We start from the raw sequence: 22,100 nt of genomic DNA on the forward strand, positions 1-22,100 counted from the left end.
AAGTAACTTCTAAGGCCTTGTTTTTACATTCATTGTCTCTTTAAGGGGAAGGCCCAGCAGTGGCTATAGCATCTTGCAGCAAAGGTCTTCCTATGTGCAGAGCTGCCTTTTAGCAGGTGACTTCTTTGGTAAGCCAGGTCACTGCTGGGAACCTTGGGTTTTGCCCTCTAGGAACCTTCCTGAGAAGCACAGCCCTACAGGATCTGAGCAGCAGCAGCAGAGGCCCGAGTGTCCACCTTTAGATTCTGGTCACATTTCCCCTGCAGGATGAGAGGAGCACAGCTGCTATCCATGGACCCAGAGCCCATCCAAGCTGCGCACCTCAGCAACCTGCAGGAAGGCCTGAGTGTCTGCAACCGTCTCCCACCTTTAGGAAGTCATACAGGTGTTTAAGGACTCCTACACGGCCTTTGTCCAGATCCTTCAGGAAGCCACTGGAGATAGGCACCAGGCCAGCTGCTGTCAACTGATCCCCAAGAATCACTTCCAGTTCATGAATGGAGAAGGCAAGGACACGACAGACCTTCCACTAGGGGTGACAGCAGACACACGAGCCACCACAAGCAAATTTAATTCAATGTTCCTAGCGTTTCTCCAGAGACCAATAAGGAAACCAGCTCCCAACTACATGAAAGTCAGGTCAACAAGTTGCACTGTAGCCTCCAGGGCCTGCTACTCAATACTCCCCCTCTGTGCCTCTGTGCAAGCTCCTCTTACCTGAATGTCTGAAGCCAACATTTCCTAAGTCTCCTTCAGGGAGTGCCAGTTCTGACTGTTGAGGGCCACCCCAGGGAGGCTGTCTGCACAGTGCTTGGCCATGTCAGTGTCTGGACTCTAGCTGGGTTAGTCATGGGAACAAACTGATACAGTAGAACTGAGGAAGCAGGAGAAAGGAGATCATCCTATTGGCAAAGAGGGCTGAAGCCAGCAGGGCAGATGTTGCAGCGAGGCAGAGATGAGGAGGCACGGACAGCCTGACGGACATTAGTGCCTAGTCAGCTGCTCCAAAGGCAACGCAGCCTTGTCAGAGAGCAGAGAGCAGAGAGCATGGCAGCAGGTCCAATGTGGAGACCGTCCTCTACAGCAGCCCAGGAAGCTTGGCCCGAGACTACCTTTGGGATCATCAGGAGATCCTGAGGTGTCCCTCAGTGCAAACACCTGACTGTGTATACCTGGCTCTGGAAGACCAATGTGTGATAATGACTTAGAGTATTTAAGGGGCTCTGTATGGCCCTAAGAAAGAGGGATGGAAACAGCCCAACAAAAGAAGTTTACAACATTTTTGTACCAAAACAAGCAAAAGCAGTCGCTGTCAAGCGTTAGCGTGAGGTCATCTTTCCCTCTGACGGTTGACCTTTACTGACTTTGAACACTACTTCACAATGATTTTCAGAGAGAAAATATTATCAACATAATTAACTAGATACATAGTTAATACTAGCGGAAGAAAATCACTTGGCTTCAGTGGCCGCCATGAACTGAACTGTAAGGAAAGTTAAAGGCTCGGCACTATAGATTTTTTTTTCCTTTACTTCCGTTTCAAGAAACAAATCTGAACTTTAGGTTCACTGTCTTCAAGCACAGTCTGTCCCTGCCCCTGTTCTGTCTCCAGACAGTCACTGCTTAGACTTTGAGGCTCAGTTGGATCCTATAGAGTTGATGGGACATGTTACAAACTGACACCAAAGGAGAACAGCATCCTCACCCACCCCATCAAGGAACCTGCACACAGGCCAATCATTGCCAGTGCCCTGCAGAAGGCACCTCACTTCCCAGCGCCAAGACTGCCTTACAAACAGCCGTGCTTACACTTAAAAGCTGGAGATGCCTACAGGTGGGCTTGCACTTCTGCTCTTTTAGGCCAGGGTATCCTTTGTAGGACCAACTAGCAGCCTCTAACATGGCTAAGAAGGTGCAGAGGTGCCGGATGGTGGTGGCGCACGCCTTTAATTCCAGCATTTGGGAGGCAGAGGCAGGCTGATTTCTGAGTTCAAGGCCAGCCTGGTCTACAGAGTGAGTTCCAGGACAGCCAGGACTACACAGAGAAACCCTGTCTTGAAAAAACAAGGGGGGGGGGTGGAGGGGGGGCAGAGGTGAATTTTCAGAAAGGACAAAACCTTCGGCCTTTGTTGGGAATCAGGCCTTGTGCGGGCAGAAGGCCTGGCAGTGAGGGAGCAGTGACCTGAAGAGAGAAGACAGGCCAGCAGGGGAGTGTTTACTCAGTACTCAGTAAACTGTTCTGAGTTCTCACATGTGCAAACACTCCTAATGTGTGCTGATGAACCTTTACATTAGGTTAACAATGTAAATGAGCAAGAAGCCCAAGGGTGGCGTGTCAGCCTCTGGTCATTGATTAGCACTAGCTGAGATGGCCCTGACCTTCTGCTTCAACCATCATACGGACTTCCACCGTGCACTTGAAATGTCATACTGTCTATTGTCTTAATGGATTCTGACAAATCAGCTCAATATATGATCCAGAAGTCAATTAATAACCCAATAGATGCTGTGTTTGCTCTGAGCATGCTATCTGGACTTCAGTGTCCAATGTTTACAGAGAAGCATGCTGTCTATCTGAATAGCAAACATGACAACACTAGCATTTTGGTAGAACACCCAGGTTTCTTTTGGGTTTCTACACATGGATCCACACACACTAACACGACTCGGCTGGAATTGAATTGAGTGCATTAGAAACAAACCCTGCTCTAGTCTCCAGTGCAGTTACTCACTGCACACCACTGACTTCAGAATTAAGTCAGGCTGTAAGCAGTCAGCCCAACTCAATACCACCAGTCCTGTGAGCTCATTTCTCCAATAACGGCCAAGTATGGTGGCACACTGGACAGTGCCTGGCACTCACACTCACTGGGGTGAGCCTGTCTAGAGAACCTCGGCTCCTCAGGAGTCACAGTCCCATCTGCACCCCACCTACGGCTGTGGCCAGGGAGGGACGCAGGGAGAGCAAAGTGAAAGCACTTCTGCAATAGGGTTTCCTTGCACAGGCCTCCTTCTCATCAGTACCCTATGCTGACTCGAGCAGGCAGCATAGTGCAGTGCTACCCCTGAGCACTGCACTAGAGAGGGGCACTCCCCCATCCATGCTTCCAGTTTCCTTTTTCTTCTCTAGACCTGGCCCTGAGGCCCCTTGCTGACCTCATCTGAGCCCAGAGTTAAGCTGCAGTTCCACCAGCTTAGCACTTTACACACACTCAGAAGGCTTGGCCCGGAGTGGGGGGTAAGGGGGGCTGCTCCTCTTTGTCCATTTCTGCCTCTGATAAAGAAGCCACAATAGAACTACAGCCCACCAGAGCCTGCACTGTTGTTCTCTATACCCAGGGTTTCTACAGCCAGGTAACAAAGGTAACAGGCTAGTTTTCTTGGAATTTTCTAGAAACAATAGCAACACAGGATCTCCTATTATTTCCTACTAATCTAACATCACCTTTAACAACTTTAAAACAGTTTAGATTCAGATCATGCACTGTTGCTTCTTTGGATCGGCACAGGATGGGAGTGATAAATTATCACTACAACCAAATCACCCACCATGTCAGCAGAGGAGTGTACACTGGGTCCTGATGACCGTGAACTTGCAAGGCCCGCCTCATCCTGGCTCACAGGAGTCAAAAGGTACCACCTCATTGGTCTAAGTGCAAGCTGGGCAGGAACTAGGAGGGCAGAACAATGGCCAGCACCACAAGGCTTAGGAGGCTTCTAGAAACACAAGCAAGAAGGAAGTCTGGTCCCTTCTGGTTTCATTTGGGGTCCTGGTTTCAAAAGGGGCATACTCCAGACTGCAGGATGGAAAGTAGGTGACACTGGCTTATCCAAGTCTCCCGTCTGGGAAGGAGTGTCACTCAGCAGCTGGGTATTAAAGGATACCTGGGAACCAAGAGGCCAGCCACACTTACCAGTCTCTACGGCCTTCAGCAACTTGGAATTCACCCTCTTCTGTTATTAGAGACGTAAGTGACTGCCAGCAATGACCCAGGACATTTACACCGTTAATACCCGAAGAGCACTGCCTGTCATCCACCCCCACCCCGCGGGGGTGGGGGTGGGGCATTGTTTCTGGTACCCACCCCGTTCCCATAGAAGGGATTCAGGGTGATCAATCACCTGATTGATTGGTTGTCTAGTTATCCAAAACATGACCTTAAGAATGAAATGAAATTTGCCATTTATCTTCTCTGCAGGGATGTATTAATAAAAGCAAGTGCAGCTTTGTGATTTCTGTCACATCCTCGGTGGCTGAGGGATAGGGCAAGTACTTACTGTGCTCTGTAATATCCTGGCCACGGAGAGCTCATTCTGAGATGATGAAGCTGACAGGAGGATGTGATTGTCAGAGGCAGGGCTGGGATCTGACACAGGCTCTTCCTTCAGACCTTGTGTCTGCTTGCTCTCAGGTTCACCAGCAGAGTCGAGCTGTGCTGCTTTCAATGTGGCAGGCAGATAATACCTGAACTCGAGCTGCAGGAAGAGAAGCAGCAAGGTCTCATAACTGCATGGGGCTGGGCACGCAGTTCAGTCGGTAGACTGTGTGCCTGCTATCCACAGAACCTTGTTTTCTGTCCCCTGCACCCCATAAGCTGGGTTTCCCAGCACTTGGGAGGTGGCAGCAGAAAGATCAGAAGTTTGAAGTCACCCTCTATTACAAAGCAAGGTCCAGACTAGCTTGGGCTATGTAAGAGCCTATCTCAAAAAATTTTTAAAAGATTTTAATAACTTAATGTAGATCCTGGGTTCATTTCAGAGGGTTAGGCACCAAGCTTTGGCCCGAAAAATGGGCTTTTCCTAGAGGCACATACACCTCTTCCATAAGTGGAGAGTGCCTAGTACCAGACTCAGTGAGTCTCAGCATGAGCCCCCTGCCAGCTGCGATGCTGGCCACTAGTGTGACCATCCAAGGGCTCATCAGTTACCCAGGGCAGCACATCTGGATTCCAAACATCCACTAGTAAAAGTCAGTTTAACGCCACTGTCTCTCACAGAAGGACAAGTGAGGTTATAGAGCAGAGGAGTCTGGGAGGCCATCCTCCTTGACAAGGGTTGTTGTACACCCCATTTATAAAGCAGGATGGCTGCTCCCCCTCCTATTCACACATATGCATGCGCATACACGTTAAGTTTATTTACATAGTAGTGTGGGGACTCAAAGGACGTACTTCACCTATTTTTCTACACAAATTAAAACTGTACATTTCCATCTGCAGTGTGCATGACACATGCTCTACCCCCACCCTTGCATGCTGTTCCTACAATACAGATATTCTCTGCAATGCTGAGCTTGTAGGGGCTCCCCACTGTGCTGGGATAAGTCTTACCTCCCAAGTCCAGCACACCAGGCCCACTGCAACAGCCAGAATGTGAAATGTGTCATTTGTTTCTCGATCTCTGGGGGTTAGTGACCCCTCTGAGATCTGAGAAAAGCTAACAGTCCTTCTTAGTGAGAAATTAGCTATGTAAATATGTGCGTAAGAGTGCAAACAATGGCTTCCCAGGAACAGGGCCAACCCTCTGCAGTCCAGCCCTGGATCTGCAGGCTCAGGATCCCCTGATAGTTTCTCTACCCCCAGAAATGACCAGCTTCCTGCCCTGTGCCTCTTCTGGACACCCCTCAGTCCTCAGCACACCCCAGGCAGAACTGCCTACACAAGCCCCTCTACCAGCCTCCAAGGGTCCCTGCTGAGCAGCCCTGATCAGCTCCTGTTACTGGGAAGCTGAGCAGCTGTGGCAGTGTGCATCCCACCCCAGCCCTCTGCCTGCAGCCTGCAGAAGTGGACCACTTGTTCATCCCTTCGGCAATCACGGGTTCGTTTACTCAGAGACTGGCAGACAAAGACTAATCATGGGGCGAACTGGTCCTCACATTTCCTTTCCCGAGCATCACAAACCTTTGCCCAGCAACAGCAGCAAGTGTTATTTTTCTAATTTCTCTCACGTGGCACAAACCGAAGCACAGCTCTGCAGAGCCACTCAAGACCAACTGGGGTTACACAACAATAGGATTAGGAGGCCGGCTCCTAGACCCCACCTACACTTGGTGGGAGCATTAGTCATGAAATGAAAAACACCTCAAAGAAGTCGTGCTTTTCCTATATGCTTAAAAAAAGAAAGAAATCTTAGGACTTAGTGAAGACCTTAGCTTATAGGTTCCAAAAGGAAGGCTGCCCTGAGATGTTCATGGCCAGAAAGGATGTGTAACTTGGGAAATGATGTCACTGTCTCTGGAGCTAATAAACCTTCCATCAGCACAGATGTGCCCAAGCACTTCTCTGTCAGGGCTCCCTCCAGGCTGTGCACATACTGCCTGGAACCAGAAAACCAGACATCAGACAGGTGCTGCTAGAGACACCAAACTGTGCTATGCATGCCCCTGGTGTACACGTGCAACTGATCACACGGACACAGTAGCACGTGGGCAAGGAAGCAGGTCATGCAGCAGATGCCCTTGCAAATTCTGAAGGACTTTCTGAATCTCGCTCCTGGCCACACAACTGTCACATGCAGCCTCAGGCCCACCGTGGCTCCCTTTCAGTGGCCCAGCTCACTCAGAAGCACCTCCAAATCTTTGCTTCTATCAAGTTGAGGAGTTCGCCAACACAGTAACGCACTGAACATGTCCTCACTGTCTCTGGACCTGTTTCAGGGTATCTGTTGCTGAGGCAGCCACTGACAACAGGGAGCTTTGAGAAGGGACTGCTGCCTGGAGAAATCCCCATCACATGAGCCCTGACTTAGGAAGGACTCTCTGGATGGTTTTCTGTTGTGTCTGTGGAGGAGCTGCTGGTGTGCAGATGACTGGACTCCACTCGGCTGACGTTCCTTGCAGAAGGACATCTGGCTCTGTGTGCACAGGAGCTCTAGCGCTAGGGCAAAGGGAGGAGCAAGCTGTCCATACCATGGAACACCCCAGAAGGAACAAGAGCAGCACCTACACCTCAGCCCCCACTCTTTCCTGAATGAGCACCTGCCATGTGCTGTCAGAAGACTGCAGCCTCACAGCTTCTGGCGGCCCCACTCTGCCTCCTGCAGAACAGAATGCTCTGAGAACAGCCCTAGGACGCTCAGCCGACTTCTACTGCATATTTATGAGCACCCCAGCAGGGGGCAGGCTTTGGAACAAAAGCCCAAGAAGGGAGGAAGAGCTGACTGTGTGCCAGTCCCCAGGACTGTCACTGGCACAAGCACAATGAGCTCTGATGGGGATGAGGAGGTTCTGTAATCAAGGTGTCAACTGCCCACACAGTCCCACCTCATGCCCCCAGGCAGCACTGCCGGCAGAGAGGTGTGTAAAAACTACCTACCTGCCTGCCATTCTCAGAGGGCAGGCACGACAAACACAAGATCAACCACCACACTAGGAAGGAACTGAGGGTCAACACAGCACAGAGACAGGCCTTTGTATACACAGAATGTCAGGTGTCACAAACGTACATCTAGGAGACTTCACCTTTTTTCCTGTGTAAATTCTCTGAAGAACTTCATTAATCAAGGAGAAAGAGACAATTTTCTTTACAGGTTATTTAATCACCACCCTCAATGAATATTTTATCTAAACTGAGGAGACATGGTAGCTTCATTATTTATAACCCGGCAGTCATGTTTCGAAATCGTTATTGCAATTACTTTTTGCTTCTTTACATAATTAAAGCTCTAATATTCCATCTTGCCCAGAAGGTCACTATTACTAAAGCTGGAGACGAGATAATTGCTAGGATCCTAGGTGGATGCTGGGGGTGAAGGGAGCTGGCAGTGCCAAGCATCCTGGCCAGTGTTTACTCGATAAGGTGGCACTGCAGCTGCTGGGCCTGGGTGATCCAGGGGCAAACTTAAGACTCCACTTCTTGGCTTGGTGGCCTGATGCTCAGGGTGCCATCCTTTGGAATGTACAGATCAGCCCAGGACAGGCTTGCAAAGGTGGATATAAACTGGCCAAGTGACTGAAAGGCAGCCTGGAACATCTGGAACACACTGTTGACCCACAGCAGCAAGCAGGTGTAAAACCAGGCAGAACAGAGACGGCAGACCCCACTTACCCACCCCAAGGCATCTACTCAGATTTGCTACTTCCCAGCCATTCCCTAAAAGCCAAATGGACTATTATCAACAGAAAAGAGGCACACAGCCTCACACTAGAGTTTGCATGTTTCTAGAATGTGAATTCCATGGGACACTAGTCTTCATAAAGTACCCAGGAGACCTTCCAGACAGTACTCCGCATGCCTGTGGCAGCACAGGAGAGAAGGCCAGGCACACAGAGACTTCTTAGTGCCGGCTTCCATGCTGCGCACTTTCCTCTTTCTCAGTATCTGCCTCAAAGCTTCTGAGACTTCAGTTACCCTGGCTCTGACCTCACGGCATCCTGATTTTACTATGCACACAGATGACAGAAAGGGAAGGGAAAGAAACAAGCCAGAAACCAAGATGGACACTGGAGAGCTGGAGTGCTTGCTCCTGCAGAGACCAGTGCAGCTGGCAGCTGTGTGAACACTCACCCAGCCACAGTGATCACTGAGGAGTCTGATGAAGAGAGGTGAGAGCTGGGCCCTGCGGACCCCGGGGGAAGTGGAGGACACGGCCGTGAAGCACTCTGTACACGCTTTCTGCATCCCCCACATGTTAGCTGAGCAGAGCTCAATAATAATAATAATAACAAACAAACAAACAAACAAACAGCCGGGCAGTGGTGGCGCACGCCTTTAATCCCAGCACTCGGGAGGCAGAGGCAGGCAGATTTCTGAATTCGAGGCCAGCCTGGTCTACAGAGTGAGTTTCAGGACAGCCATAGCTACACAGAGAAACCCTGTCTGGAAAAACCAAAAACCAACCAACCAAACAAACAAAAAATGGAGCTACCCAATTAAGTGCGCCCTGTGGATAGCCAGCCCCAGTCCCCATAGTGCATGAACAGAGAGCCATAGGGACATAACAAAGCAGTAGTAATAAAATAAGAGCAACACACATTCTCTAAAGGAGTCACATAGGAAAAGAAGGCGTAGTTCTCTCACCACCTAACTTTAACATGTAATTTGGCTAAAGTTAAGAGGATAATGGAGAAAACACTCCAGAAAAAGGGCCAAGGCTCCTTCCTCAAAAGTCAGAGACTCTGACCAGTTGGTCACCCAGCCAGGACTCCGCCTTTGAGCAGGGTGCCTTCAATTCTATGGTGGTAGAGAGTGAGCTAACAAGGCAGGCGCTCACAGCTGGACTCCCAGCACTCCTGAAGGAGAAGGACTGCAAGTAGGCGAGTCTGTGCTACACAGAAGGACAGATGGGAAAAGTTCTGTCTATAGACAGGCAGCCATATCCAAAGGGAAGCACATCTGTGTGTAGTCCTCTGTAAGTCACTTGGGGTTCCATGCTTGCATTGTGAATGTGTGCAGGGGAGCTCCCCACTGAGCTGAACCATTATAGTTTTCTGGTTTCCTTTATTAGCAAGTGAGTTAAATATAATTTTGATATATGCTCACTTATATCTACATGAAGATGGCAAGTGTATCTTTTAAATTTTATCCTTTAAAGGACGTTGATTTTAATATCCTAATGTAAAGCACTTAGCTTGAAATGTTTTACCAACGGGAGTGGGATCTGATGGTGGGAAGAGCCACCTACAGAAAAATGTCTGTTCTGGCCACTGACATCCTCACTAGAGACCCATGATGCCAATGTTCTCAGTGTCTTCAGAGCAGAGGCTCACAATAAACCAGTCTTAGGCTACAATGGTGTTTGCTGATGTGACTTACACCTTAAAAAAAAAAAAAGAAAATGTGCTTCTGAATTGAAACGTAAAAATCAGTTTAGAGATAATCTTCTTTGAGGTTAAATCCTAACCACACAGCTACAGCGTTCTATGAAGAGGGAAGTGCAGGTCTGGAGCCCAGTGGTTGCCCAGGCACAGATGAGTGCAGTGGGGTTGGTCCCTGCCCTTGAAAACTCATCTGGGAAATCCTCCCCAGGTCTTTTACACAAAAGACTACAAGGGGTGTACAGAGATAAAATAAATATTCTATGGCAGGTGAGCAGGTGAGTCTGGGTCAGGCAAGAAGGCCAGAGCACTCCAGCCAAGCTAACGAATGTGGGGGTCTCACCACGCAGCTAGAATAAGAGTTGAGAGGAGCCACTACTTTAGAGGGGCAAAAGTCATAGGAGGGAGGCTGTGGATATGGCACCTGCCCTGCCACACTAGTCATGAGAACTTTGAAAACTATAGGCCTCCCAGCTGAGCTGCATAGGCAGAGCTGAGCCCACCACAACAGCACAGTGGAGCAGATGTGGGGTAACTGTAGGCATGGCAGAAGAGACATTTGTGAGGGGGCCTGAATGGTGACAAACTTCTGGATTTTAATCCCTAAACCAAAAAAAAAAAAATATATATATATATATATATATATATATGTGTGTGTGTGTGTGTGTGTGTGTGTGTGTGTGTGTGTGTGTGTGTGTATATAGTGTACACAGGTTTTAGGGCAAGAGAGAGCTCCAGATGGGTGTTGGGAGGCAGTAGGGAGTGTGCAGACAGACAGGGAATACCTGAGCACATGACCAGGGACAGGAACAGCAGAAGCTGGGCTGTCTGTTCCCACCCACCTGCCAGCCAGACTTGAAATGTACACCAGGAAGTGTAGTAGTAATTATGATGGGCAAAATTTCACATACCAAAATTTTCTCAGTGGCTTCTTGTCCAACAGCATGACAAATATCGCCAAAATGCATGGTGCACACTGTGAGAGGCAGAGGCACACCATCATTTCTTTGTCCTTCTTTTTATCCTAATACATTATAAAGCCTAACAGGCAGGATCCCTGAGAGCAATTACCGCTCTAGTCAGACAGCTAACAAGCCTGGACTAGGCCCGTCGCCCACACAGCGCCATGCTCGGAGCTTGCTGCATTGAAAGCAGGGGATTTACAAGAGGGCACCCCCTTCTATGGTTTCCTGGCTCCTAATTGATCTTGATACATAATGCATTTGGTTGGTGATAAGGCAGAGCCTGTTCGCTTCTCTGCATAGTAAATGAGACCCCAGTCCTGACCATGAGCTACAAGGCCTGAAGAGCAAAGCAGAGGCTGAGCATCACTGCCTACAATGACTGCTGCTACAGCCAACTCTGGGCAGCCACAAGAGAAGCCAGGGTGGTGGTGGAAGGTACAGCACGGTGGAGAGGGCTCTGGAGGAAATCGTCCCAAGGCATCAAGACCCGAGTGTGGTACTGCTGCCTACCTCCAGCACAGCCCCTCCCAACTTCGAAGAGTTTCATGTCACTACACAGTTCAAAGACTTGAGGCAACAGAAGGCGCTCAGCTGTGCTCGTGGTCAGTATGGACGCTACTCTGCAGATTATCTGTAACAAGAGAGGTATCTCCATCACACGGATCAAAAAGAACCCTCAAAGCATGCATTCAAGCTAGGCCGCAAACACTGAGGAAGGGAAACGCAGTGCCTTTTGAGTTCTTGTCAAGTTAGATGACCAACAGAGGCCAAATATTACCCTAACTTTACCCAGATATGAGCTCAACTGCAGCCCAACTGGCAACTGCCCGACCCTCACCATGGGCCCACAGCTGGTCATCCCTGGCTCATTTTGATCCATAAGGGTTTTCATTTGCGCTTGCTGACTTTTCAGATGTGGTAGCCAGTACTGAAACATGTCAAACACATGTATAAACACAAACCAACCCTCCTGAGTAAGACACTGCCACAGGCCACACTGGCAACACTGCTCCACACAGCTACCTACCGGTGGGCAAGCTTCCCATGCTGTATCCCTGAGCAGAAAAGGGAGACCCCAAGCAAACACTACAGGCTTACTGGTTTGAGAATTCAAGTTTGAGCCTTTGAGAAAAGCTGAAAGAGTTCAGAATGCTTAGGGAGGAGGCGAGGAGGGAGCCAAAAAAGGGGGAGCCACCATCATGACTCCATCTATCTGCCTCGCTGGAAAAATCTCTGAACTGTGCACATACAGGGTTGGCTGTAGCAGCTGGGTCACAGAGAAAGGCAAAACCTTACATACAACAAAGAACCAACTGCACATGCGGCTGCCGACCCTGCCTGGGCAGCACAGCCTGAAATGCCTCTCACAGCTGAGGCAGCCCTGCTCAACCCTGCTCAGTGGGAAGCAAGGGACTCTAGTTTCTACTTTATCAAGAAGATACAACAGAAAACAAAAACAAAACTTGCACAGGCATGAATCTAACACCATTAAAAAATAAACAAAATAAGCATGAGATTAGAAAGTGTGATTCATAGGCAAAAAAAAACCAAAAAAAACCAGCTAGGAGAAACAAATACACACACACACATCTAGAAGTTAAAACTTACAAACTTTAAAAAGAGTTGAAATATCCCTGAGGACTACAAAGAAAACACAGTGACAATGCATGAGCAGCTCAAGACTCTCAGCAAAGGCCCAGAGACTACAGAACAGAGACTACAGGCCCAGAGACTACAGAACTTTGCAACAGCTGCCCTGGAATAGAACCGGACTGAGGAGAGCAGAACAGGGAAGGTGGCACAACTCTGAACATGAGGTATCTCCACAAAGCAGCCCCTGGCTTGAGAGCTTTAATCTATCATGGGGGTGGTAGGACTATGGAGAGTAGGGCAGCCTGGGGCTGGGGCTCAAGCCAGCCTTTTGTCCTCCTTGTTGTCAGCCATTCTACCTCATCTTCCCATCATTGCAGATGAGAAGCTCTGGAACTGCAAAAATAAGGAAGCAAATCAATGTTTCCTTTTGAGCTGCTCCTCAGGCATTCGTTCTGTCACTGCAGTGGTCATGGAGCCTTCCACAAGCTCTGCTGGATGAACCCCTGCAGAAGTCTAACAACCTGCAGAGCCAGTCACTTGAGAGTAATGACAGGGAGTAGCCAAAAGGCAGAGACTGGATGTCTGGCTGCCCTTAAAAGATGAAGGCCAGGTAGGAGGCTGAAGCAGGAGGATTATGAGGTATAGAGTGAGTTCAAGGCCAGTGGGACCTACAGGGTGAGGTCACCTCAAAAACAAGACAAGGCCTGCACTACAAAGGGCAGGTTCTCAAGTAAGGCAGGCATCTCTAAGATCTGCTGAAATCCTTGGTGAACCACAAGTTACATGTCTGCTGAAATCCTTGGTGAACCACAAGTTACATGTGTGTGGGCAAGATTCCAGAGGAGTCAGCAGAGATGAGACACATCAAGCAGCAGTCTTAACTGAGGCTCACAAGGGAAACTGTTCTGTGTTGGAGGTTAGCTCAAGGCAACCAACTACTGGGACAAAATTATATTAGAGATGTAACCTGGGGTAGTTTTTCCAATGAATCATGTAAAACCTTCAATGTCTTACCAAACCTCAGTTCGCAGATGTCAGAGAGAAAAGTGACCCATAATGCAAGGAGTCACCTGAAACGAACAGCAATGGGAGCCACCTGCGGCAGGCATCCAGGAAAACTAACCTCACGGAGCTGCTGCAGACACATTCACACTTGGATACCAAAACACCAAGCCTCCAAAACTGCGCAGACAGGGTGATAGATCAACACTAAAATCTTAGAGCTTCAAAGTACAACCAGCAAAGTAAAAAATCTACAGAGAAGCTGGAAGTGCAGAGAAGGCTACAACCAGAGTCACCTGAGGCAATGTTTCCCAATTTAAGACACACAACGATGGCCAAATCTGATCATCAAAGGGACAAAGACCCATAGGCTAAAACCAAGGATTAAAGTGTATCTTCAAATCCTAGACTCCCAGGGGAAAGACAATGGAAAGCCTGTGTGAGAGGGGAAAAATCCCCTAACTCCACAAATCCTGTAAAATCTAGGTTGTTCAATGACAGTAGGATAAACATTGTTAGGACCCAAAGAGAAAAGAGAAGAAGAAAAAGGAGAAGAGAAAGAGGAGGAGGAAGAGAAGAGGAGGAAGAAGGGAAGAAGAGGAGGAGGAAGAGGAGGAAGATGGGAAGAGAAAGAGGAAGGAGGAGGAAAGTGAAGAGGAAAGCTTGGGGCTGAGAAAGATACTTTGTCTATAAAAGCATAAGAATGAAGGCTGACTTCCGAGAGAAACAGGAGACCTGACAGCAATAAAATGGTTTTAACAGTCTACGAGGGAAAAGAAACAAACCTGTATACTCACAATTCTATACCCAGTAAAACTAGCATAAAATTGAAGCAAAGTAAAGACTCTTTTAAGACCAGAACTGCATGAAGCCTTGAAGGAAGTCCTTTATATGGAAGACAAATGACAGAAAGGAGAGTCATCAGAAATGGTAAATTGAGCATATGAAATGCTATATCTTAGCAGGGCAGTGGTGGCGCACGCCTTTAATTCCAGCACTTGGGAGGCAGAGGCAGGCAGATTTCTGAGTTTGAGGCCAGCCTGGTCTACAGAGTGAGTTCCAGGACAGCCAGGGCTACACAGAGAAACCCTGTCTCAAAAAACCAAAACCAAAACCAAAACCAAAAAAAAAAAAAAAAAAAAAAAAAAAAAAAAAAAAAAAGGAAAAAAAAAGAAGCTGTATCTTTCCTAGTAATTTCTTAGTAATTTCTTCAAAATATAGGGTTTTAAAGGATTGTAACTACATACTTTTTTTGTTCATAATGTAATATATGAAAATAACAGCACAGAGGGTGAGAGCAGGTGACAGAGACTATGCTGACAAACATATTAAAAATGTCTAAATCTGTTTAGGAAAATTTCCCGTGCCAATGTATTTGAGGCTCTTTTCCACTTTTTCTTTTAGTAGATTCCGTGTATCTGGTTTTATGTGGAGGTCCTTGATCCACTTGGACTTGAGCTTTATTCAAGGATTAAGAATAGATCAATGTTCATTCTTCTACATGCCGGCCTCCATTTGAGCCAGCACCATTTACTGAATATGCTGTCTTTTTTCCACTACATGGTTTTGGCTTCTTTGTCAAAGATCAAGTGACCATAGGTGTGTGGGTTTAATTCTGGGTCTTCAATTCTATTCCATTGATCTTCCTGCCTGTCTCTGAACCAATACCATGCAGTTTTTATTACTATTGCTCTGTAGTACAGCTTGAGGTCAGGGATGGTGATTCTCCCAAAAGTTCTTTTATTGTTGAGAATAGTTTTCACTATCCTGGGATTTTTTGTTATTCCAGATGAATTTAAGAATTGCTCTTTCTATCTCTATGAAGAATTAAGTTGGAATTTTGACAGGGATTGCACTGAATTTGTAGATTGCTTTTGGTAAAATGGCCATTTTTTACTAAGTTAATCCTACAAATCCATGAGCATGGGAGATCTTTCCATCTTCTGAGGTTTTCTTTGATTTCTTTCTTCAGAGACTTGAAGTTCTTGTCATACAGATCTTTCACTTGCTTCACACCAAGATATTTTATATTACTTGTGACTATTGTGAAGGGTGTCATTTCCCTAATTTCTTTCTCAGCCCATTTACCTTTTGAGTAGAGGAAAGCTACTGATTTGTTTGAGTTAACTTTATAATCAGCTACTTTGCTGAAGTTGTTATCAGCTGAAGGAGTTCTCTGGTGGAATTTTTGGGGTCACTTATGTATACTATCATATCATCTGCAAATAGTGGTATCTTCACTTCTTCCTTTCCAATTTATAGCCCTTTGACCTCCTTTTGTTGTCTAATTGCTCTGGCTAGGACTTTGAGTACTATACTGAATAGATAGGGAGAGAGTGGGCATCTTTGTCTGGTCCTTGATTTTAGTGGGATTGCTTCAAGTTTCTCTCCATGTAGCTTGATACTAGCTACTGGCTTGCTGTATATTGCTTTTTATTATGTTTAGGTATGGGCCTTGAATTTCTGATCTTTCCAAGACTTTTAACCTGAAGGGTGTTGTATTTGTCAAACGCTTTTTTAGCACCTAATGAGATGATTATGTAGTTTTAAAAAAATATGTCTAAATCCTAAAGTTAAAATCCTAAAAAGCATTCAGTTACTCCAATACACAAAGAAAGAAGAACAAAATTTAACAGAAGAACAAAAACTTATAAGAAAAATAAAAAAACAGATAGAAAGAGAGTAGAGATAAATCCAAAGATGTAAACAACTATATCAAGCAAAAATGGATCAAGTATGCCAACTAAAAGACATAAACATTGAGTCTAGACAAAAGAGACTCCATCATGGACCCATGAAAGGAGGAACTTTAAACACAAAGAATTCTCCTTGATGATAAAGGTTAATAAATTAGAAAGACATAAACACTGAACCTGCTACTTTAAACACAGCAGAAAAAGACAGGGTTAAAGAGCAATGTTTGCTTTTTTACCAGGTTAGAGAAATCCAAGGAAGCTGAGCTCTAGGAAGTGGAATGGAGGAAACAGTGGAAAGTGAGGCTGACGTGCTCAAGCCGAACTGAGAACTAATGACCAACAGAAATGCCGCAGCTCTGCCCCACAGGATTGGATGGACAGACACTGCTAACCCTCCCGCTGGGATGAAGTCAGTCAGCTTTCTTAGGTATCCAACTTACCCAAAGACACAGAAGAAAAACGGAAGTGAAGTCCTCATCTTCTTGCCAAAACCACATCACATCACAAAGAAAACTCCAGAGCCACAGGTCTGACTGATGAACTAACAAGAATTTAAGAGGACAAAAGGATCATAATCTTATACAAAACTGCTCTGAAGGGTCACTTCACAAATACCAGTTAGGCGGAAAAAAGACCAGTAAGGCACTCTCCTGACCTCGGAGAGGAAACACCATCTCTCACTACACCTAAACGGGCATCACAGGGTTTGGGTCTTGAGCTTTCTGCTGTGACATAGCCAAAGCATGTCACGTCTATGACAGTCCTGTCAGAGAAACAGAGGCTAACACCGGGCCTGAGGAAACACTAGGCAGTGTTAAGATGGAAGGCATTCTACAAAGAAACTGACTTAGACTTTATCAAGACCTCCCAAGTTACAAAATTCAAAGACTCAGGAACTGTTTAAGATCAGGACACCAGAGACAGGAGGAGTCAGGGCCAAGAGAGACTGACAATACCCTTGTGTCAGGTGATGTCAAATGACCATGTTTCCAAGTCAATCTCAAATGGCTCATGTATGTGTGTGTGTGCACACACATGCTTTACACACATGCTTTGTACACATATGCATGTGTGTGTGTGTGAACAGAGAAGAAAGGATGACACAAACCAAAGTGACATGCTCCTACAGAAGGGGGAGGGAGGACACACAGAAACTCATGTTTGCATTCTTCTAATTCTCCTCGGCAAGCTCAATAGAAAGCTACCTCCTGCTGGGCATGGTGACTAATCCCAGCACTCTGAGGGGCAGAGGCAGGATTTCTGAGTTCGAGGCCAGCCTGGTCTACAGAGTGAGTTCCAGGACAGCCAGGGCTACACAGAGAAACCCTGTCTCAAAAAAACAAAAACAAAAAACAAAACAAAACAAAAAAAAGAATACCCCAAAATAAGAAGTAAACAAGAAAAGTAGAAGGAAGGAAGGAAGGAAGGAAGGAAGGAAGGAAGGAAGGAAGGAAGGAAGGAAGGGAGGGTGGGAGGGAGGAAGGGAAAGAGGAAGGGAAGGAGGGAGGGAAGGTGGGAGGGAAGGTGGGAGGGAGGGAGGGAGGGAGGGAGGGAGGGAGGGAGGGAGGAAAGGCAGCATTTTCTCTTCAAGCTCTGTCTCTCTCAGGGACACAGCACTGCCATAGTACAATAAAGACTTCCTGGTGAGTAATATAGCCATCTTCTGTTGAGAATTTTACACAGACATGAGGAGCATCACACACACACACACAGAAACCTAGTTGGGGTGAGAGAAGGGAAGGGTAATCCAAGCCCAGAACACAAATAAGGAAAAGGCCTCTGTCCTCAAACTCTGAGGACACATGCTTCTGATGTAATGCTTAGCATAGTTGTTCAGTGACAGCCACAATAAATGAGGATATGAGACCTCTGTATCCAGGGCAACGGGCAACTAAAGAGCTCCCTGTGTCTCTTTCCACTCCTCCCGACCACCACACCCACATGACCTTATTACTACACCATCTAAGACAAATCCAGAGTCATTAGACGGCAGCACACAGTGACAAGACATGACATCCCAGCAGCCCTGGGAACCACATGTGTGGAATGACGATCTTCACGGAGTTGCTTGGAGCCAACTATTCTTTACAGCCCATAACCACAGCATTCTTCTTAAATAAATGCACAAATAAAAGTGAGCTCAAAATAGGGATGACGACAAAAAATGAGGAAGCCTTACTGTGAAAACGTGTTGAGAGAAAACCAGGCTTCTGACAATTAGTTATAATCGCAGAATGCTAATGGCCTCCCTGCAAGCAAGAGGAATTATAATTGGTCTCCAGGGGCCTGTTTATCCTGTCTAGATATAATTACAAGACATAGCTCTCCCAGTTTTTACCAATCCATTCATCCGACAACTAACATTTATTCAGCACTGACTCTGGGCTTGGCCTTGTGCTGGGTGCTGATGGCACAAGGCCACAGTGACCCCAGGTCAGAGCTTGCCACTTCAAGGGGCAGGTAAATGGGACTTCATAACTCAACTGCTAAGTGAAAGGAGATGGACAGGCAGCAGCCTGTGATCCCAGAGAGGAGGGTGTCACTAACAGTGGTCAGGTGTCAACGGGAAAGACGTAAACAAAGCATGGTGAGTACACAGGTGACAAGCCAAGAACTGAGCCCTTGTCCCCACAGGAAGGCCACATGGTCTAAATGGACCAGTAGGCTAGCAAATGGTCCCAATCATGCAGGCACCTAAGCTGCTGCTATCCTAATTGACTGATTAGGATTCCCAATGAGAAGGAAAGCTGAGGAAAAGACAGATGTGTGTGTTATCCATGGGACAAGTCCTTCCCTGCAGAGCGGCCTCCTTCTGAGTTGGCATGTGCTTATGTATATACAGATGTCCCAATATTCAAGCACAGAGTCCACTGAGAACCCTGAGCAGAAGGCACTGCCCAGCCCAGTCTGCTTCCATCATCTGTAAGCCAGGGGCTCCCTGAGTATTTCCTGAAGAGTTTGGGGGACTACCCATGGAAGCAGACACATTCTCCTTGGGAGCCCCACAACACATGGGTGAGCCTTTCCTCCTCAAATAAACACCTGCATGCTACATCCGCATCTCAGTTCAACTGACAGCGACAGCCCCTAAGCGCTTGGTGTTCAGGACCCCTAACTTCCAGGCTCCAGGGAAAGAACAGGACCACAGCACAGCTGGGCTAAAGCACCCATGACCTTCTTCTCCTGTAGGGATCCAAGGAAAGACAAGCAAGCCCTCCAGACACACAAAAGAGAACCGAGCTAAGGGGTGCACAGTAGGGCTTCAAGTCACAAACCAGAAACCAATTTCTTCTGCAAATGCCCTGTGGGGATTTTTTATGGAAGGCTTGTCTTATATTCCAAATGGTTGGGGAAAGAGTGGGACAGACACTGCTGACAAGAATGGAATATTTGGAGACAGAATAACCTAAGAATCCTGCAGGAATGCTGTTAGCGCTGGTCTCCTGGCACTGCCAATCTTTAGGGGTCAGATGCTTGACTGCCAGCTGTGACCTTGGAAACAGAGATCTACTGTGACCTTGGAAACAGAGATCTACTTGGCAAAGCTCACTGCTCAACTGTAAACCTCAACTAAATGCTATTATCCAGGTTCGTTTTGCAAAGTAAATTAAATTTCTTGCAGAGAAACTTGAAATTTATAAAAGAACCCCGGAGAATTTGAATTTTAATAATCAATTATTCCTCAGACTGATTCATCTTATAAACATATGGAATATGCAAAAAATTAAATTAGTTTAAAAATTCAGACCTTTAATGCATAGTTGAAAAAAACTTTTATATAGATGAAGAATAATTGCCAAATGTTCTGACACTGCAATATAATTTTTTAGCTACATGGCGTATAATGCTTTTGCACTTTGGGGAAGAATATAATTCCTCTCTCTCACATCATTCCTTTCTGAACAAGAAACTAGTTATCTGCTCACCCTGTTCTCATCATCCAGGCTTAGGATTTTAAAACCATTTATGCAAAACTATTTCCTAAAAGGCTGGACCGATCCTGCAACTCTGAACTGTAATTCGCAGAAGGGGTCAAGCACACAAGCCTTATCTGTACAGGGCAGAGAAGGGGCAGGCAGCTAAAGGCAATGAGATGACCCATGATGGTCCCTGAACACAGAGAATGAGCAAGGCCGGCTGTGGCGCTCGGTAAGTACAACAAAAGCTAGCACTGCTCACTACCTACCAAGAAGGAAAGGAGGAAGCCCTGCTGGCTACGCAGTCCCTTAATAATGATATGCAGCCTGAAACCACTAGATGCTACAGGAAAAACCAACATGGCAGGCCCAGTGGGTGCTGAGCACACGCCCTGGGCTCTGCAAGTGTGCTGCCACACCCATTCATCAAGGACTGCTGGCTGCTCACACACCTCCTGGTCATTTATAAAACACATTAGATGTTTTGAAGGTTTTCTGTGTAACATATTACCTCATACACCATCGCAGGCCCCACACCCCTGGGCTGAGCTTTCCTGTGAGACTCGGCATCCCGCCCAGCAGCAGTGTGAGCAGTGTGAGTGAACAGTGACTGACACTCACCTGGCTGAGACCTCTCCGGCCCTGCTACTCCAAGTATGAGCATGTCTAAAGCCAGGGTCCCGGTTAGCCACGAACTGTTCCTGAAGGAGCTCTGACCACCTTACTCAAGATGGTTCTGACCAAAGGTCAACTCTTGTGAGAATTCAAGTCCTGCATTAGCTGCCAGCTGTGCAAGCCACCCCCAAGGAAGACTTACTTCATGGCTTCTGTTCTGCATTCATCACAGCCGGCTGGGGGTAGACTGCTCCAGCAGAGCGGGACATACTTTGCCTTCAATGTCACAGTGGGAAATGAGACCTTGCTCCAGAAGGGCCAGTAGCACTTCCTGGCTGGATTTTCTGACCTGGAGGGAAAATGGTGGAAGGTGAAACAGGAGATAGGGTGGATGCCTTCTCAGGATGGAGACAGGCCTCCCAAAGTGGCTCTCCATATTCTTCTAGGTCTGCTCTTTGATCCCTTGTCTGAGGGAGGCCTAGCCTCCTGGTGCAACCATTCCTCCCATATGTACATTTTGTTATGTATGATTCATAATTGTCATGTGACTTCTAGAGAGTGACACTGGACGGTAGCACCATGTCTGAATTGCTCGTTGTCCTCAGCACACCCTTAGCACAGGCAACAGGTGATAGGACATTTTATTCTCTTGGGGCTTGTTGAACGGATACACATCTGGCCCACTGCAACAGGTGTCAGAATGAAAGCCAGCACTTACTCCTGCTACTGTGCAAACCTGGCCCACCATACCCAAGACCTGAGCTGTCTGGAAGAGCCTCGCCACAGCGGAGCATGCTACAGGAATAAGATACTTCTTACCCTTGGCCACTGTGGAGTGGATCGGCATCAGGTGCAAAGGGACCAAAGGCAGCTAGAGACACTTTTTTTTTTTTAAATGAAAGCACCTAAAATTCCCATTTTTATACAGAACAGTTCATTGTTGGGAGAGGAAGGCAACAAAATTGTAATGGGTCCCAGAAGTGAGCAGACATCCTCACAGATGATCAGTCCATAGTAGGGTACATGACACTAGGGCTTCTGACCTGAGGGCAGGAAGACGGTGCTCCAAAACAAGAGCATCCAGGGAAGTGCAGCCAACGAGAGATGAGCACAGGAGATGGGCAAGGTAGAACATAGCTGCAAGGGATGGGGGCCTCCTGGCTATCTGTGTCAAGAAAGGTAATGACCTAGGCAAGGTGACAAGACTGGATCCTAAAATGGACCAAGTGTCAACCTGACTGAGGAGCTACCATGTGCCAGGAGCTAAAGACAAGAGGAGGCTATGAAACACAGAACCGGCTCTAGGCCAGCCTGGATGGATAATACTCCCTTGGGGGCATACCAAATACACAGGGGGTACACCAGGAGGGAGTCAGAACTCTCACAGGTGACTGTGGAAGACACATAGAACACAGTGCAGACATGGCAGGATATTCACAATTGGCCACCAAAGACACACAGAGGGCATGAGGGACTGGACAGTTGCAGGGGACACAGAGACAGATATCCAAAGACAGAAGCAGCCAGGTGCAGTGGTTAGTTGGTGCACTCCAAAGGT

At 47.1% G+C, this 22,100-nt stretch overlaps 1 protein-coding gene across 16 annotated transcripts in view; it reads right to left on the minus strand.

The window, feature by feature from the left end:
• The window catches only part of LOC117703469 (uncharacterized), an 83,260-nt gene that overhangs the window by 10,219 nt on the left and 50,941 nt on the right, over positions 1 to 22,100 (minus strand). For 11 of the 16 annotated variants that reach the window (XR_013109061.1, XR_013109063.1, XR_013109059.1 and 8 more), the window contains 2 exons: positions 20,745 to 20,891; positions 4,279 to 4,476 (listed from right to left, as the gene is read on the minus strand). Coding sequence is in view for 2 of the 16 variants with exons in the window: in XM_076930331.1 (XP_076786446.1) it covers positions 3,550 to 3,717; positions 4,279 to 4,476; positions 10,666 to 10,730; positions 11,230 to 11,350; positions 16,451 to 16,507 (609 nt within the window). In the remaining 14 variants the exon portion in view is untranslated. Of the gene's footprint in view, positions 1 to 3,549; positions 3,718 to 4,278; positions 4,477 to 10,665; positions 10,731 to 11,229; positions 11,351 to 16,450; positions 16,546 to 20,744; positions 20,892 to 22,100 lie in introns of those variants that run through there. The other 5 variants (XR_013109058.1, XR_013109057.1, XM_076930331.1 and 2 more) reach the window with 3 other exon arrangements.

Source organism: Arvicanthis niloticus, chromosome 2 (assembly GCF_011762505.2).
Source record: "Arvicanthis niloticus isolate mArvNil1 chromosome 2, mArvNil1.pat.X, whole genome shotgun sequence".
NCBI classification, from domain to species: domain Eukaryota; kingdom Metazoa; phylum Chordata; class Mammalia; order Rodentia; family Muridae; genus Arvicanthis; species Arvicanthis niloticus.